Genomic DNA, 18490 nt, shown 5'->3' on the forward strand with positions numbered 1-18490 from the left:
TCGGATTCTGATATCCTTAAATGGACAGCTATTTAATCTGTTACTATTCCAACCTCACAGCTATTCTACTTATTGCATATTGCATGCATATCCATAATGGTTCAACAACTTAAAAGGGGTTTTGGTCTTGGAGTTAGCCCAACCAGGAATTACCTTGTGTGTTAAAACTAATTCGGTTGTCATGCAAAAAATATTTTGATAAATTTATACACAGAACACAAGTATATTGAAATTCCAACATATTTTATACTGTAAAAATGATTAAATTCGTAATTTATATTGTTAAAAAGGACCTTCTTATTAAGTAAGAAAATGCTGGAATTAAAGAGGCCAATTGGCCCGAAACAGAACAACAGAGTCCAATTCAACACTGTCTTCTAAGGCTTTGGCAGTTTGGTTTCAAGCCCCGTAATACCCAACATCTTCCTCACGCGCCAAAAAAAAGAAAAGAAAAAAAACAAAAAGGTTTAACCAGGCACGAACATGGAGCCCAGCTTAGTGTTTAACTGGCTCGAAATATCCCAGCTAACTAAACCAAAAAAGAAAAAAAAAAAAGCGTAACAGCCAAAACCGAGCACAAAACCCAATGCCACCACCATCCTCCGCCCCCAGGCGCTCCTTTGATGACGACAGCGTCCTTTCGTCCTCCGATCATGATGATGGCGTGGAAGAAGAAGAAGAAGAAGAAATAGAGGAAGAAGAATATGAAGAGATAGAAGTAGAAGAAGAAGAAGAGATAATTGAAGAAATTGAAGTAGAAGAAGACGAAGAAGAAGAAGAAGAAGAAGCGGAAGAAGAAGAAGAACAACCGTTAGATTCATCTAATCAGAAATCCAGCGGTTAGCTATTCTCTACGAGTTATTTTATATATTTTCTCCCTTCAAAGTGATTGATTTTTCTTCAGTTAGCAAAATTTAACTCTGTGCACATCTGATACTCAATACCGCATAAAACTATTGATAAAATGTATAGGTTTTGGATTGCACAGTAAAACTTCTGCTGCATGATTGAGATATTTTGATCACTAGGTGATTGGCGTTGTGAAAAATTCCGTAACATGTGATTTAGCTAAAACTTATGCTTGAGCTTTCTCATTAGATTCAATATTTGATGCTTATTATGAGTTTTACATTGAGCCTGGGCTCCATTAACCCTGCGGCCAATCTTGAAATTTTGGATAAAGTTAGGAAATCGCTGGCATATGTCATGCTTTCTCAAATAGAAAACAGAAGGATTAATGCAGCTAATAGAAACTTTTGGATTGAGACTCCTTTTACCAGAGTTGTGAAAAATAGTGAATTAGGTAGTGATCGAGTACTCTAGAGAAGCTCAGGACTCGTGCTTGACGGTGAAAATATTGCTGCACTAGAAGTAAAGTATTAGATAATCCTTCAAAGAGAATCTCACTTTTCTCCAATAGTGATTTTCACATAAATTTTCTCCTGAAAGGTGGTTCGGTTTGTCAGAAATTTATGTCATTCCTGTAGTCCTATGATTATTTGGTTAGAATCAGCACAGCCCACCTATCAATTACAGGCCTCCGTCCTGTATTTCCAGTTGAGGCCTATGTTCTTGTTACTTATGCTACTGCTACTGTTACAAATGAGGTAGATTTCTACCTTATATATGCTTGATTTGTCCAATCTGAGTAGGTGCAACTATTTAGGTTCAGCAATTGAATGAAGAACAGCTGTGTAGGTAATCTAGTGTCATTTTCAGTTTTCTGATAAAGATGTCCAAAAATCTGCTTTTAGGGTCTTGTCTAACACGTAAACTGGCAAGCATGTCTTCTTTGCTTCATTTCAGTATTCTTCCATGTAGATGTTAGGCAACCTGTGGAGTTTGAGAGGGATGGCGGACAACACGAATCACGTTCTACTGCAGGGAATTCTGAGCTGGGGCTTCTATCTAATTCTCTTCTAGAAGATAACGCTGGTAATTCTAAATTTTCTGGTCCTTTGAATGAACCATTTACGAGGCAGCAGGAATCATATGTGAACTATGAGGGCTGCAAGTATCTGAAATCAGGAGAGCATCTGACTACCAATGGGGAGAATAGAAGTCAAGATTCTGGAGTCAAAAAGGATTTTGACATATTTTTGATAAAGTGCAACTCTAAAGAATGCAGTCAACCCCATTGTGATAGTAAGGCTCCTTTATGTAATAGTGAAATTAAGGTTCCTGGGACCACCAATTTAATTAGAACCACGGAAAATGAGTTGCCTAATGATTCAGTTATCAAAGATGACTGTAATATTGAGACTAATGCAATTCTGGATGCTAGCATAGAAGTTATGCAGTCAGAGAACGATAAGAGGCAAACAGCATCAAGGTGCAGTCTGGTTCAATATTTTCTTTCGTACTTCCAGGCTTGTTCCCTTACACTGCCTAATCTCTCTTTTTCTGCTTTAACTGAAAATACCAATTCCTACATCTTACTAATCACTAGGTTTTCCAGGACTCGAAGTCTATCTCCTTCCTCTGAATTAAAAGATCCCTACAAACGTCCAGCAGTCGTGTGTGACTTTTTTGCCAAAGGGTGGTGCATTAGAGGGAGTTCATGTAGGTTCCTTCATGTAAACGATAAAGCAGATAATGCTAAAGGACAGCTTGAGGGAGATGCAGCTGCCACAGATTTCTCAAAAGGAGACCAGTTCAGCGAAGGTATATAATTCTCGCTGTTCTGTGAATGTTGGGGAGCCTTATCTGTAATGAAATTTATAACCCGCACCTTGCACATTCTCATCCATCAGGCTTGAAAAATTTATGGAAAAATCGGAACTCTTCAGTTTTTCTGACCTAATGGCTTCTTCCATAAAATGATACTACTTTTTCATGTGATTCTCTTCAGAAAGAAGCTTGGCGCTTAAAGATGGAGAAATCGGAAGGCTGCATCAGTTGGATGATAAACATACATCTTCATCACTCCAGAGAGAGGACTTATCCCGGAGAGTCCATCCTGACACCCTGCAATTTCCTTCATCCAAAGGTGATCCTCGGTTTTCTTTTCCCTTAAAGGATGCTGCTACAGAGAATCTTAGACAAAATTGGCTTGCCACTGATTATAGGAGCTATGCGTCTCCAATCAATAGTGGTAGCTCTCCTTCATTTCAGAAAAGCTTGCTTCCTGAACATAGATCTTCAAGTGGCTCTGTTGTAACATCAAGCAATCACTGCAATGGCAATCCCTCTTCTTATTTGGGCAGTTTAGAGAATCCAACATATGTTAGAGGTCACTGTTTACAGGCCTCAAGACTGGATGGTTCTCTTTCTAGTAGTCAGATGTTGCTATCTCACCAGGTCTCTGCTCAAACAGGACCATTATTTTCTTACAATTCCTCCTTGAGTACAAGTCCTCTTGGTTCTCAAAAGCTGTTCGAGCATGATAGGAGCTATCGCGCTTCTAGATCATCTTCATTACTGCAAAGTGCATCCCCTCTCTCTGGCTCTCAGCGAGAAAACTTACCTCTAACCAATGTATTTGCAGATCCATTGCACTATGCAGAACATAAAGCAGAAATTTCCTCAAATGACTGGGAACCATCTACACCTTTTCGACCGTCTTTTCTTTTAACTCCTACGATAGCATCATCTCCAGGAAGCCAGTATGACCCTCTTCGTGATAGCATTGATTTGCCCACTACTGGATACAGAGTTCCCTTTAAGTTTTGTTTTCTTAGCCAAGGGACGTCCAGCCTCAATATGTCACATCAACCAGGAAATCGCGACTCTTTAGCAAGTCAGGCCCTTGGCTTAGAATGCAATGATGACAAATGTAATGCATCTTTTTATAGTAGATACCATGAAAATGTGGTGGACAAGAACTGCTATACACTCAGAAAAGATATATCTGTTAGTGGAGCAGTGACAGGAGGTTCTTGTGTGGTCAATGGGAAAAAAGCCAAGGAAGAAAATGCTTCAAGCACTGGTCATTCAAAAGATGTTCTAAATACAAGCGATATAGAGGTTGATCGTGATTCTAGGAACCTCAATGATGGGCCAAAATGCAAAAAGGACTTCACAGTAGATAAGGGTAGGCAAAATAACGAAATGGAAGTTGACCAAAAGACAGATGGAGAATCTAGAGCACTGAGACATTTTCGTGCTGCTCTTGTTGATTTTGTTAAAGAATTGTTAAAACCAACCTGGCGCGAGGGTCATTTGAGCAAGGATGCACATAACACTATAGTCAAAAAAGCAGTTGACAAGGTTCTTACAACCTTGCATCCCCTTCAAATTCCAGCCACAATGGAAATCACTAAGCAATATCTTTCTTCCTCCCGGACTAAAATTGCAAAGCTTGTTGAGGTGAGTGTCTTAGTTTGGAGAATTTTTACTTGGAGGAAGAATAGATATTGGCTTCCACAGTTGTTTGTGCCTGGCATTGACAAGCTGCTTGTTTCATTTGCAGGGATATTGTACAAAGTATGGGAAAACTTGACATGCCAAGCCCAGACTTTTTCTTTTGTACAGTTTCCTATACATTGTAGTACTTAAAGGCAACAGTAAATTTGAGGCTTATTTAAAATTTCAAAAATTAAGACTCAGGCAGAATGCCATGAATTTGATCAGATGTTTCTCTTAAGGGATGCTTTTTCTTTCCTCCTATCTGGTCCTTTTGGCATAAAATGTAGAAGAGATATCTGCATGTAGTTTGGTAGCATACGTTAGGAGTATGTATATATTCTTATTCATCAAATAAATGGAAACTAATTATAAGCCTTGATGTTGAATTTAAATGGCTTCTATAAGCTTAACCTAATCATGACCGTAACTTTCTTTGTTTGCCCAGTTTGTTTGCTTCAAGTTTTGACTCTCTCAGGCCTCCTTGGTGCATTGGAATATGTCCTTGTAATTTCATATGCATATGAGATCTAAACAAGAGAAAAGTAAGTGCAAATACTTGTTGATCAGCTGTTTCTTCATTGGGGTTGACTGTTGTTTGCTCATGTGGGTTTGACCTGGAATGCCTCCTTTGCCAACAGTTTATTAGTTTCAAATGCCTGTGAATTGACTTCCTGGAAAACAGCCTAGTGGCCATGTTTTTTAGCAGATTTCCTATTAGTAAATTCTTTGTGATTTTGAGAGTGATAGTTGAATTCTTGGTCATTTATAACTTTTAGGCTCCATTCCTTTGGATTGGGTGTTCTTTCATCTTTTGTTTCAATATAAGATCAGGTTTGCATAATTTGTTGTGATTTCCAGATACGTGTGTTTATGGATGGTTAATACATTTTACTTTTCTACAATGCTGTCAAACATGCGCAGATATTTATGGAGTGAGGTACTCTTTTATTTTTTTGCTTAGGACATCCTTTTCTTCTAATCAAATATAGTTGATACCATGCACTTGGCAAATTTTGCATTGGTCAGGGTTCCTTCGTTCATCTTTTTTTTGGTATCTTGATTCTATGATATTATGAAGAGGCAGTGATAAGGGGAGTGCTAAAAATCCATAAGGTCTGATGGCAAAATATTGATGGCTCTTGAGTGTTATTGGAGAGTTTAAGGGAATTCTGCAGAGAGAAAAAAGATAAAATATGGTGAGAAGCAGATTGAAGTAAGGGGGAAAAATGACTCACCAAATAATAGTTTAATTGTATATGATTTCATTGAGGACTATGGATAGGTGGCAAAATCTGATTTGTATTCCATTCTCAATGCAAGCTGGTTCAGGTGTTCTTTCCCAGATCTTCTGATTGATGTTTAAAGCCTTTCTGTACACAATTCTTCTGAACTCTACACTATCCAATCAGATGACTAGGTTATAAAATACAACAAGATCTATAGCATTTGTTATTTGTGAAGTGATAAAAAGAAACAAAGTGATGGAAGACATTAAATAGATGTGGAATGAGAAAAGGTCCATATCACAAGGCTGGTATAATTCAGAAAAATCATTACACCTTGGAATTTAACTATTTTAGGGAATTCCTCATTGGTACCAGTTTTTAATCATTTTGCACAGGCCCCTTCTGATGGTGAAGTTCTTCATTGAAGATTTATGTAGACTCAGTCTGTACTTATATATGCATTTTTGAAGCCAGATGCTCATGCTAGAAACTGAACTGATGTCGACACAGGGGAATTCAATCAATATACAGGATTTAATGAGGAAATCAATATACAGAATCTTTTAGCACTCGACTAATTTGTTATGTCTTGTTTTCTGACTAATTTAGTTAGGTTATGCATTTAGCTTTTGGAGGGTGGTATCATCAATAAGCTACTGGTGGTGCTTCAATCCATGTGACAGAACATCATTCATTTATGCTTATTCTAATAACTTGAGCTGAACTGGTGCCTCTTGTTTTGGTCTTTTTTGTTATTATCTAACTCTTCATCTCTCTATAAGACAAATGATAACTGGCAAACTCATTTGAAAGGAATTTGAGAAGCAGAGCCTCAATCTAATTTGATTTGACAGGACAGTATTTGCTTTAATACTTGGCTTTTGAGCTTGCATTCTCCGGAAAGACAAATAACTGAAATATTCTCTGGCTGAATGACCAATGAAGCAGTATGCTTCCTTTTTGCTTGGTTTTGTGGTTTGGATTATGCGAGACTTTTGTGCTATTACTGCTAGCACTTTGGGTTGCTTGGTTTATAGTTTACCTGCTTGGATTGGCACAGAAATGCTTGTAGTTGTAGCTGCCTACTGGAGATTGAAATGTATTTGAGCATTTCTTGTTCGAATGTAAACAGATGAGTCTGGTCTAAAGTGACTAAACTCAAATTCTTGGTGTTGCTTCTTTATTTGGATAATATTGTTTGCGGGAGGGGACTTTGATTCCAGATCTTGAATAGATAGAAGGCAAGCAAAGGAGAATGACTCAAACGAATTGGTTTCTGCAGCAGCATCTCCAGAAATCTCGTATTGCTGATGGGTTGCCATTTTGTTGCAAAGTTGGTTTCTAGAACTACCAGCATTATATAAACAAGGCATAGCTGGATCACTAGTGCATGGTAACACTTTTTCTTTTCTGTTTGTTTTTCGTTTGGTTCTTTTGCTGTTTCAAGTGTTCTTTTGTTGAAACACATGCAGAATATAATTTTGCCTGCTCTCATTTAGACTAGGATTGTATTGTCCGATGAAGGAAGGCTTCCGGACTTTTCTCTTTTTGGTGGTACTGTTGGTCCCATAGCATGATCAAACTGTAGCATGTAGAAGGTATATCCCCACCGTTCATATGTTAATTATCACGATCAGGAACTTTGAAAGAAATATTGATTGGTGGCTCTGGGCTGTGATAAAGCTTATGTGGTGCAACAAAATATCTGGCTCAGTGGGGATTGTTAGTGGTATCACTATCATCCACTGATGGACCATGGAATTTTCTACAAGCTAACTAATCCCATGCTTGAATATTGGCACTGATTGCTATTACACACAAATTTTGTAGAAACTTTTTATGAATGACCAACAAAAGTGGGTTACTGTTCGTAAAAATTGAATAAGATGCATGAAAGTTTTGAGGATACTTCCAATCTCAGTTTTCATTGTTCTATTTCTTTATTCAGTTTAACCTGGCTTACTTCGCTTGTCTTGGCCAACTTCTCCTGTACATTGCTCAAATAGCTAATCGACAATAACAGTCAAGATGGGATCTCCATCAGTGGACTCGAGCTGCTAATATGTCTTCGTTAATGCAGGCAACATGACGGGAGAACCCAGGCTGAGGTGAACATATCAATGAACTATTGCACGAAATTCTGGCATCTCCAATTTTGATTCAAGAGGTTTTATCACCATGCTTTTGAAGGTAATAGGTCTTTTAAATTAACTAAGATTCCTAACATGAAGTTTTAGGATCTATTGGTATTGAGTAGGGGTTTCAAAACGAATTGGTGGGTGGTGTTCATGTCGTGTCAATGTATCTTAACCATAATAGGACACAAAATTTAAATATATTACATGAATACGACACATGTAACACGACTCGATATATATAACATGACAAATATAACACATTTACTTAAGTAATAACTAAATTAATTAATTGTGTGCGGTAACACACATGTATAATACGTTTATTTAAATAATAACTAAATTGATTCACGTATCAACTTGCTATACAACACGGTTCAAGCCATATCATAAATGTGTTCACCAATTTCTGATATAAACCTATTAGAGCTCAACTCTAACATGCCAATTTTTACGTGTTAAGTGAATCGGATTTGCGTGTAATGACCCATTTTTACATCCATAGTGTTGAACATCATATAATTTGGCTGTCTATAGCCTTTAGATGAATCTAGTATTTATATATGGTGCTTCATGCATAGCTTACGCATACCATTTTGACTGTTTTATCAAATATATAATATTTAAGGAGGCAAAAACAAGTAACCAGTAAAATTAAAAATACAATAACGTTCTCAACTGGTTGATATTGTTTACATAGCAAAATCATTATCAGTCATAAGTCCTCTGATGGATAGTCCAATGGAGGCGGCTTGATGATGATTTGTTTATAGTAAATGTCTATCAGACTGTCACAGAAACATTTCGTTCTTCAAAGCAGAAAAACTCATCCTAGGAGACCATAACTATAAGGTCCGCCCTTGAAGTCTTTTCTCTAACTGAAGGTACGTTGATAAATCTGACACTGGTTAAAACTCATTTACTAGAGTTAATCAAGAAGCGATCTTATTAAGATTTCTATTTCTGGAAATTAGAGAAGTTTCAGAATTGATTTTATCATTTACCAGAGTAAATTTCAATATTAAAAGATTGATACTGATTTTTTTAACTGTGAATATAGTTAATACGTTAATATATTAAAGAGAATCTTTTTTTTTTAATATATATATAAAATTAGAAGAAAGAGATTGCATAGAGATCGCGAGACCTATACTTTCTACACCGAATGTGATATTTAATTGTCGAAATATGATTTATGAATGAACACAAAATGCTTAATACTAATAATTTATGGAGAAATTTATTGGAATCATCAGAGGTCCCATGTCAGTAGGTCCCACGTGTCCCCATCAAAGCCCATTCATTATCTATGTGGACCCCAAAATTGCCCATAGAGTAGGAAAACAATTACACTTGTCGAGCAAACCACCAAACTTCTCCCATCAGTTCATCAGCAAGAGATATTATTTTGCGGGGCCTATTTTACCAAGTCTTCATCCTTATCTATCTTTTGAACAATTCACCCCTCACTAATTATTTCTTGTTCCACTCCCTTGTCTTACTCTGTGAACCTTGTTGTCCTACTTTATCGCTACTGGAAATAGATAAAACCTGTCTGATTTTGCCCATCAATAATGGATATTTGAGACACCTCAGCAACCAGCTCTCTCTATATATCTCAACCAGGTCTCACCCTAGAAGACTCACTGATCAACCTAGCGAGAAAGGAGAAGATGTTGCTAGACAAGATGTGGGATGATGTTGTCGCCGGGCCTCAGCCCGACCGTGGCCTTGGCAAGCTGAGAAAGATCAGCACCAAAACTCTTACCATAGGTATATTTCTTGCATATTTATGTCTGTTATATAGTATAACATGATCGTAGCTGATGTCTCTGTTTATCTCTACCTAACTTGTGTGCAGATGCCGAAGGAGAGACTAGCAAGTTCCAGAGGTCGTTATCCATGCCGGCGAGTCCTGGAACACCTTCGACACCGGTGACACCTACAACTCCGGCTTCGGCTCGCAAGGATAATGTATGGAGGAGTGTTTTCCACCCTGGTAGCAACCTTGCTACAAGGGGTATTGGTGCTCAGCTCTTTGACAAGCCATCTCAGCCTAACTCCCCTACTGTCTATGACTGGTAAATATCTAGTAACATCAACCCCACTTTGCATAAAGGTGTTTTTTTATGTTAATCTGAAAAGAAAAGGAAAAGAAAAGAGAGTTAGATTTTTATTTTAAGCAAACATAAGGTGAAGAAAGATCTTGGCTCTCTATATGCATCTTGATAAATTTTCAGGTGGTATAGTGGCGCGTGGGAATAGATCTTCATCTTCTTTTTGCATGCATGCAAGCATACGATATGGTATTCACCAAGTCAACTTGATTTGTGCTTTAGTGAAGTAAAGTCGTTAGATCTGTTTAAATAGATGGTTACATGGTTTAGATCTGCTCTTTTGGTTTTGATATTTGTGCATCTTTTTGTTGTTTTCTTATGTTATTTGATCTTAATTGTGAGATGGGGTGCATGTGATCTTCACAGGCTTTACAGTGGAGAAACCAGGAGCAAGCATCGTTGAGTGGCAGGCAATTAGAGGTGCCATGTAAATATATTGTCGTTTGTTTTCCTGTCTGCGCTGCGTCCTTGTCGTTTCATTGGTATTAGGATATGGCTAGGAAGCTGACTAGTATGCTAAGCGAGTAAAATGTGAAAGTGTGGAGTGTGTTGTCTACGGTTAGTTTGATCTTTGTAAATTGAGATCTGCCCGTGCACGGTGGTGATGGAACTACTTTTTGTTATTAAATAAATCAATTAAATTCGTAATTTATCTCTTACTACTTAGATTATTATCTCTTATTATCTTTATCTCTCCTTACGCAAATCACATCTTAAATTATTAATTACTATGACCAACGACAGTTTTTTTTCTACTCAAAAGTGTGTTTTATTCAATCTATAAATTGATGTATGCTTCTTCTATATTTACCGGATACAATTTAATATTAAATATTAATTTATAAAATTTTGATAAATAATAATAAATTAATTATTTTCAAATACTTTAATTTTTTAAGTCTTAAAATTTTATTCATGTGATAATATAAAAAAATCTTATAAAAATTATTTACTTAGCTAATCTTAATATTATATAAGTTAATATATGAATATAATTGAGTTTATTATTTTTAAAATTAAAAATTTATTAATATAATTAAAAAGTTAATTTATTATTAAATATAAGATTAAAGATATAATTTAAGATGTTATTTTTTAAAATTATAATTATTTTTTAATTATAAAATTAATTTATTAATTAATATAATATTAAAACATATTAACATATAATTTTTAAAATAGAATTAGTATTTTTATATGATCATAAAATTATTTATTAATTAATATAATATTTAAATATAATTAATATGCTTTTTTTTAGTATCGAGTGTTTATTTAAAAATATAATTTATGAATAATAAATTGATAAAAAATTTATAAAATTATATATAATATTAAATTTAATATTTTAAAAGTAAATATATATGTTAAAATAAAAAGATTTATATGTTAAAAAAATATCAAAAAAATATAGATTTAAAAAGTTAATATATATATATAGATGGATAAATAATATATATTCTTAATTTTAATAAATTTAGAATATAATTATAAAATACTAAAATATAAAATAATTATTATATTATATTATCTATTTGTTCATTCTAATATATTCGTAGTAATAATATTTTTTAAAAATAAAAAAGTATTTGCATTATTACTAGAAATAAATATAGGTGAAAGTTATAATTGAACACCATCAATATTATTTCATCAATACATCAATACATCACTATAAAAAAATTAATAAAATTAAAGAAATTAAAGCCGTTTCTAGCGAAACATTAAAATTAAGTAATTAAATCTAAAATATATAAAATAATTTTAATAAAAAATTAGATTAAATTAAATTATAAAAAATAAAATTGAATTCGTGTAAAAATTAATTGGTTAAATTAAATTTATGTTGAAAATTAGATAGCTAAATTGAGCTTTATAATACCCATAACTTTAAAAGTTAAATTAATTATAAAAATAAATTAAATTAAATATGAGAGCAAGAAATCTCATTACATAAATAGTGTTTAATAAGAAATGAAATATATTAGTAAAAAGGACGAGGAAGTGGAGCCTATTGCGATGGAAAATGGATAAGGAGTGAAAGGAGATAAGCATGTGGATATATGTGAGTAGAGCGGAGGGATTAAATCCATTGGATCAAGGGTCAAGGTGGTCCCATGTTTAGGATGGATTATGGATACTAGATAATTGCCAATTTATTTATTTATTTTTAACAATAAATAAAAGGTGATTTAGTGGGTTATGGGGACCACTAACCAAAGGAGTTGGGTAAGCTGTCCATTTTATCAACGTATATAAATGATAATTTTTCTTTTGTGGATTAAATTGAGCAAAAAATACTAATAATTGATGGAAGATATTAATAAAAGGGAAACAAATATGGACCCCCCTTCTCTCAATTCATTAATATCGATATAAGTCCTGAAATGGGATGACGAGGAGCTCTCTTTATATGCATTTTAAGTCACCATTTATGATCACCAATTCATTTAACAATTTAAAATATCACAAATAATTAATTAAAAATTATATAATTTTAAGAAATAAAAACAAATAACTTAGCTGTGTTGCCAATTCTCTCGTACCCAAATACTGCTATCATCTCAATAAAGAGAGACAAGTTTGTATTCAAGAATTTGCTTCTTCTTTAAGTTTATGTTTTTCTTTAAAATAAATTAATATTTATTATAATGAAGTAGTTATCGTCGTAAAAAAGATAATTCATTTAATATAAAAAAATTAATTTAAAATTTTTTAGTCTAAAAGACTAATGCACTTACTTGCCACTTATAATGAGTCCTATATAGGTAAATACATTAAGATGTTGTTAGTAGTCTCTGTGCCAAACAATTGCAGAGAATTTTTATTTTTTTATATACAATTCTATTCTAGTATACCACGTTATTTTCTTAGTGACCAGAAAAATGAATCAGCATATTCATTTATTTATTTTATTTATTAGATGACCAATGAATTATGAATTATATAACAAAATATTTATGAGAGGGACAACAGATCATGAATTATGCAACGAGAATAGTTATTCCCTTTCATTTGCCATAAAAATAAGAAGACTCCAACTAGAAACTTCTCACTTTTATAAGCAAACGGTTGGAGTGGCCATTCATTCATTAATTGAGTTACATGTACCCTTATAAAATCCATGCAAATTGACATTAAAAAAAAAAGCATATAATAATTTTATTGATCTGATCTCAAACTACGTATAACATTTGTGATTCCAGGAATAAGATATTTGTCGATTTAATAATTAATGAGATGAGATGCCCATGGAAGCAAGTCTAATTAAAACACAAGTTGCAGCTTTTAAAGAATCACAATCACAATCTCTGCATACGTAATACTTAACAAAACTGCATAAACTTGAAGCCTTGCAGCTGCTTACTATATATATTGTATTGTTCTGATGTACGTGTAGTCCACCTACAGAGATTACCGCCATTTTTCTTTTTCTTTTTTAAAAAAAATAAGAAAAAAAAAGTGAGAAAATAACAGTCTAGAACAAGAATGCTAAATAGAAAACAAAAAATTGAAATGAAAAAAAAAAAATTAAAAATTTGATTGAGGTCGTCCAGTCCTGTTACAAGTGTATATTGATAAATCTATACTTCTCTGTAGAAGAAAATAAAAAGAAAAGAAAAAAAGAAGACATAATTTGGTATCTTCACGGTAAGGTGGCGGGTAATCTTGTTACCATTTTGAGTTCCAAAGCCTTTTCTGATATGCTAGAAGCTGAAATAGAGAAGCAGAATAAAAGATTATTATGGTAACACTTGAGTATACCTTCATCTGCAATTTATATAGATTCAAGCTGAATAACACAAGCTCACCACATGCCCTTGAGTGAAATTATTCGTTTTCAGTCCTCCCACAGTTTCTTGTTCTTCCAGAACTTGCAACTTGTCTTTGCGAGGATCAATTATACCAGGCTTAGAAATTGATATACTTGTGGAGGGCAACGAATTAAATTTGGAATTCAACTCTTTCACCAAGTATATTTCAATTTCTTCTGTTTGCAGAGCAGTTTGGAGAGCAACATACTGCATTAAAACAGGGAATTGACAACCAATAGTGGTGTAATAGCAGTTACCAAAGAAACTATGAAGCATCATTAATAGGTAACAGGTTCTGGGATGGTGGAAAAAATCACCTGACGTAGGTGTTTGACTGACAAAGTTGGTCTGCAGCAGAGGTATGGCCGCTGCAAACTGGGTATTTTTTCTTCATCAAAAGAAACAAGCATGAGGCAGATATCCAACTGAAATTAGGAGGAGGCAAATCAATAATTTCAGACACTTAAGGTGGATATAATACTGTGGTTCAGTTCAATAATTTGATGCCACATATGGAGTTTCATATGACTGTACTCAGTACAGTCCCACCAGATAGATATACATTACCTCATTATTATTCTCCTCCAAGTTTCGGAGATAATCTGCCAACTTAAAGATACGGCTGTTCCGAGCATTCTTTCCGTTTCCAGCATTTGCACTGCCATATCGTGTGTGACTGCGGATACCACCTCTTCCCCAGGCAAGCCTTTCTGAGGGACCAACAAGTCCAGCAGAAGATCCCATCGATTCTCTATTCACTTCTGAATCATTTTCATCACCACCTCCATCTGCATTAGCAGCTCCTGACCGAGCACCTCCCCATCTCTTAATTCTTTTTGGTTTTACTTCTGCACTATGTTCCTCAGCAGATGATGAATCTTTGCCTCCATCACCATTTACATCCTCAATTTCATCAGACCCTTGAAGATCAGCTGTTCGATAATTTCTCCTCCCCCTTGAGTGGGCATCTCTGTAACGACCCTGCGTTCTCCTTGCAAATGGAGCTACCGTGGCTTTAGCTGTTGTCCTTTTCCTACCAAGAGCTTCAGCTTGACGGCGAATGGTTTGGGTAATGGAAGCTTGGATCTATCCGCAAAACCTAAACATTAGTGCCTTCAAAAAGATTGGAACTAAAGAAAAAACCATGTGCAAAATAATCTCCAAGAAACGTGATGATAATCGGTAAAACTGACGTTTTTACAATATTATACTGTAAAAGCCTTTTCAAGAGTTAGTCTTTAACTGATAGATGGAGAAGTACAACTAATAAAACCACCATCAAATAAAGACATCTATAGTCTTCTGTTCTATTGTTGCTTTTCATATTGCTTTAGTAGAAAATCCAAAATCCAATATGGACTAAAATAAATGCATGGATGTCTGTATTCTAGAAGAATGCAATCACAATTTCAATAAGTCACCTGCTTATTGCGAGCCTTCTCCTCCTCATGAAAAGCCAATTCCTGGAGAAATTTATGCACTATTTAATACTTCTTCAATTCTTAATCCAGAATATCAGATCCCACTAAAATGGACAGGTTAGCAAAATCATACCTCTTCCTCATACTTGTCAATATCTGGATACAAGGCAGCAATTAATGCATCATAATTTGGATCATCTCTCAGAGAACGACGACTGGCACAGTGGGTGCGGCAAGCAGGACACTCATTGTTCCTGTAATGATATTCAACATATATATTCAGTATCCATGTTTTAAAGAGATGTCAGAAAATGCATACAAAGAATATGTGATTTAAATTATGCAGGAAAGAGACTTGAGACAGACTGAAGATTTACCCGAGGCGCATAGATTTGTCTATGCATTCCCTGCAAAAGCGGTGCAGACATTCCATCACTGTCCTTGTTTTCCGAATTATCCCTAGGCACAAAAAGGGTTAGATTGATACTTTTCCCCCTATACATGGATGCTTGTACGTGCATGCAAAAAAACAGAAGTGGCTATAAGCTGTGAACCTGCAATTTATCATAATGCTAAATAAGATATTTGATCACCTCCAAAGTTGCAGATGTGAGTGATATACCAGAAGTAACCATTTGGTTTCTCTCTCTCTATCTCTCTCTCCCCAAAAGATAACACAAAATACTAGCAAATATATATGTGGATGGAATAGCTTTCAACAAACCTATGCATGACCAGTACCAAGAATGATTGGACATACAGTCTTAAAGTAGTCGGATAAAGTACAGAACCTAAATTTATTTAGTTTGAATTGCAAAGCAATGAGTGAATGAAGGAAAATAATAAAAAACACTATTATACACCACATAACCAGCCAATACAAGTGCAGACAATCTTAACTAAACTCTCAATATACCAGAAAAAAGAAAGAAAAAATTATTAATAACCATTTGCCTAGAATGTAGCTATTACACTATCCTTTTCTTTTCTGCCTTGACCAGTGCTGATATATTCAAATCAAAATTTCCTAGAGAATTGCAAGCATGTCACAAAAATATGAGAATTGTGCTCAGACGCTCACATATGATAAAATAAACTATGAATAAAATAGGAAAAAGAAATCTGGTCATTTGGTTAAGGCAGAAAAGCCTCAGAGTTTCAAAAAGCCTCTGCAACTCTCCTCTATCCAACACTCTCCTCCTCCTAGCAAAAGAAGAAAGAAAAGGAAATCTTCCATGATAAGTAGAAAGAACCAATTTCACAAATAAGGATATTCATGAATCGGGGCTGTGGGCTGTTTACTTATCTTTACAATGGAATTGTAGAGAAACATGATGACTAAAGCCAATGAAGTTCACCCAAAGTCTATAATGATAATTGATACATAGGCCTTAAAAAATCTTCTAAATGATTAAATTACCGCATGCAGTTTCTGACAAATAATGAATCATGCGGTATATTTCAACCTAAAGGGTGTAACAGGAATTCAATGGCTCAACCCAGAAGAAAGAATCATCTATCCCAATTATCACGTGAGTATGAAATTTTATGACACTGAACAAAGTAAATAAACCTTTTGGACATGCAACAAGAAATGGAAGGAGTGTGACCAGTGATAGACCAAAAACAAACATATGCATCCGAGAGATCAAATGCTTTTACAGAGAATTTCTACAGCCATATAATTTGCAATTTGGGATCTGTTGGTATCTGAAAGCTAAAACAGAAAGCTAAAACCATACCTAGACAGATTGGACATTGTACTTCCTTACGTATTTCAGACAACTTTACTACTACATATCTGCAAAGAAGCAACAGCGGAAACATTATCAGTTGCCAGAATTACACTGTTCGCTATGAATTTTTGATGGCTGGCTTGCCTGCTAATTTTAACTGCCTTTTTCATCCATAATCTGCTGTAGTATGACACAATAAAATAAGATCATGACAATTTATTTAGCTAATCACCATGTATGTGAACAAAGTTGCTGGCAGCAGTACAACATTTTAATAGAAATTAGCAACTGATGCGTTTATTAAGTTGGCCAAGAATTAGTTATCTAATATATAACATGGCAAGAGAAGGCATCCATCCACTCCATAACCCACATAAGCTTATCTATCCTCTAATATGCTCGTAAAATAGTAGCTAAATTAGAAAGCATGCAGATCCCAAATTAAAAACCATCAAAGAGGAACAATATCATCGAGAAAATATGGCGATCGATCCAAGAAAAAAGAAGAAGAAGAAGAAGAAGAAGAAGAGAATGTGAAAGGGAAAGAAGTAAATAATTAACATAACAGACATAATTACGTACTCTTGTTTCTCATCATCATCATCAGCATCATCATCATCATCGTCATCTTCTTCTTCTTCTTCTTCTTCTTCTTCTTCTCCTTCGTTACTAAGAGATGGGCTTTGTTCAGATTCTGTTAAAAGAATAACAAAACAAACCTTAAGCTAAACTACAATCAAATCCCAAAACGAAATGCACAAGAACTGAATGTTTATTATTATTATTATTATTATTATTCGTTGAAATTTCTTTTAGTTACAAAACACGTACCATCAGCAGCAGCACGACCATCACCAACCAGCGGCAGCTGCTGCTCATGGTGGTTTCCGGGGTGGTCTTCTTGCTGGGGAAGATCGTGGCCGTTTTGGTGGGTAGAGTCGTGGGAACGTTTCTGGGCTGGCATTTTCTTTTTCTTGTTTTCTTTAATTACAAGAACCCAGTACCTATGGAAGTGAATTTAAAGGTGGTGAAATGTTAACGTTGCTAAGAAAATTGTAGAGAGGGAGAGAGAGGTGAAGATTGGAGGTGGAGGTGGAGGTGGAGGTGGAGGTGGAGGAATATTTAGCTTGACCTCGTTTGTTTGTTTGTTGGCTGCCTGCTGCGTCTTTTTTAAAAGAGAGAGAGATTACAAAGGAAAGAAAAGATTAGAAGAGAGCCTCCCTCCCTCTTTTCTTTCTTTCTACCGGACTTTTTTTTTTTTTTTTTACTTTTCTACTCTTCTAACTCTCTTCCCGACTAACAGATTCCCACTCCACAATTTTCTCCATTCTTTTAAGTTTAAACACCTTTTTATAGCCCCCAATTTCTTTTACCCAAAACTCTCTAATTCATTAATAACTTTAGTTTATCATTACTTTAATTGGAGAAAACAAACAAAAATTATTAATTGCACATTTTTGTTCAAACGCTAGGTGAAGTTAATATATTGAGTTCAAGTTATTTTTACTAATTAAGGAACAAAGCTTAAATTTTGAATTCAAAACATTTGTGTTTTTACTTTTTTACTATTTTTATGTATTTATTACCTAAGTCATAAACATGCCTATTTAAATCCATTGAAACTCGAATCTCAATTATTAATATTTTTATATATTCTTTAGACCAAAAATTAACTTAAATTTTAATATTTTAT

The 18490-nt window shown here is 34.6% G+C and overlaps 3 protein-coding genes across 8 annotated transcripts; 2 read left to right on the forward strand and 1 right to left on the reverse strand.

Annotated features, from left to right (window-relative positions):
- The first annotated feature begins 92 nt into the window (after positions 1 to 92).
- Positions 93 to 4585, forward strand: LOC8258441 (protein FRIGIDA-ESSENTIAL 1). 4 transcript variants are annotated; one of them, XM_048373899.1, is made up of 5 exons: positions 94 to 839; positions 1807 to 2664; positions 2852 to 2989; positions 3488 to 4308; positions 4412 to 4585. In XM_048373899.1, exons 1-5 carry the CDS (start codon positions 587 to 589, stop codon positions 4439 to 4441), a joined length of 2100 nt encoding a protein of 699 aa, XP_048229856.1. In that variant the 5' UTR covers positions 94 to 586; the 3' UTR covers positions 4442 to 4585. The 4 variants fall into 4 exon arrangements, with proteins under 4 accessions (XP_048229854.1, XP_048229856.1, XP_015570475.2 ...); XM_048373898.1 differs by having other exon boundaries at positions 97 to 839; positions 1807 to 2332; positions 2459 to 2664; positions 2852 to 4308; XM_048373897.1 differs by having other exon boundaries at positions 93 to 839; positions 2852 to 4308.
- Positions 4586 to 9091: 4506 nt separating this feature from the next.
- LOC112533698 (auxin-repressed 12.5 kDa protein) lies at positions 9092 to 10473 on the forward strand. 2 transcript variants are annotated; one of them, XM_048373900.1, is made up of 4 exons: positions 9092 to 9481; positions 9570 to 9789; positions 9949 to 10014; positions 10192 to 10345. In XM_048373900.1, the coding sequence occupies exons 1-3, from the start codon at positions 9382 to 9384 to the stop codon at positions 9971 to 9973; spliced, it is 345 nt and encodes a 114-aa protein (XP_048229857.1). In that variant the 5' UTR covers positions 9092 to 9381; the 3' UTR covers positions 9974 to 10014; positions 10192 to 10345. The 2 variants fall into 2 exon arrangements, with proteins under 2 accessions (XP_048229857.1, XP_025012225.2); XM_025156457.2 differs by lacking the exon at positions 9949 to 10014 and having other exon boundaries at positions 10192 to 10473.
- Positions 10474 to 13336: 2863 nt separating this feature from the next.
- Positions 13337 to 18261, reverse strand: LOC8258442 (putative E3 ubiquitin-protein ligase RING1a). 2 transcript variants are annotated; one of them, XM_015716634.3, is made up of 10 exons: positions 17629 to 18261; positions 17380 to 17491; positions 16804 to 16862; positions 15439 to 15520; positions 15195 to 15315; positions 15062 to 15103; positions 14208 to 14726; positions 13958 to 14065; positions 13638 to 13847; positions 13337 to 13539 (listed from the first exon to the last, which is right to left on the reverse strand). In XM_015716634.3, the coding sequence occupies exons 1-10, from the start codon at positions 17759 to 17761 to the stop codon at positions 13498 to 13500; spliced, it is 1428 nt and encodes a 475-aa protein (XP_015572120.1). In that variant the 5' UTR covers positions 17762 to 18261; the 3' UTR covers positions 13337 to 13497. The 2 variants fall into 2 exon arrangements, with proteins under 2 accessions (XP_015572120.1, XP_048230700.1); XM_048374743.1 differs by lacking the exons at positions 16804 to 16862; positions 17629 to 18261.
- Between the last annotated feature and the right edge of the window lie 229 nt (positions 18262 to 18490).

The sequence above is a fragment of the Ricinus communis genome, chromosome 5, assembly GCF_019578655.1.
Source record: "Ricinus communis isolate WT05 ecotype wild-type chromosome 5, ASM1957865v1, whole genome shotgun sequence".
Classification (NCBI taxonomy): Eukaryota; Viridiplantae; Streptophyta; class Magnoliopsida; order Malpighiales; family Euphorbiaceae; genus Ricinus; species Ricinus communis.

Bases quoted from the DNA above. Each gene is read 5' to 3' on its own strand.
- LOC8258441 (XM_048373897.1), top strand. From the start codon at position 587: ATGCCACCACCATCCTCCGCCCCCAGGCGCTCCTTTGATGACGACAGC. The intron at 840-1,806 runs GTTAGCTATTCT...GCTTCATTTCAG, and splicing joins ATCTAATCAGAAATCCAGCG to TATTCTTCCATGTAGATGTT. The intron at 4,309-4,411 runs GTGAGTGTCTTA...TTTCATTTGCAG, and splicing joins AAATTGCAAAGCTTGTTGAG to GGATATTGTACAAAGTATGG.
- LOC112533698 (XM_025156457.2), top strand. From the start codon at position 9,382: ATGTTGCTAGACAAGATGTGGGATGATGTTGTCGCCGGGCCTCAGCCC. The intron at 9,482-9,569 runs GTATATTTCTTG...ACTTGTGTGCAG, and splicing joins CACCAAAACTCTTACCATAG to ATGCCGAAGGAGAGACTAGC. The intron at 9,790-10,191 runs GTAAATATCTAG...TGATCTTCACAG, and splicing joins TCCCCTACTGTCTATGACTG to GCTTTACAGTGGAGAAACCA.
- LOC8258442 (XM_015716634.3), bottom strand. From the start codon at position 17,761: ATGCCAGCCCAGAAACGTTCCCACGACTCTACCCACCAAAACGGCCAC. The intron at 15,521-16,803 runs GTATGGTTTTAG...TTTTGTGCCTAG, and splicing joins ACAATGTCCAATCTGTCTAG to GGATAATTCGGAAAACAAGG. The intron at 14,727-15,061 runs GTGACTTATTGA...TTTTGCGGATAG, and splicing joins AGAAGGCTCGCAATAAGCAG to ATCCAAGCTTCCATTACCCA.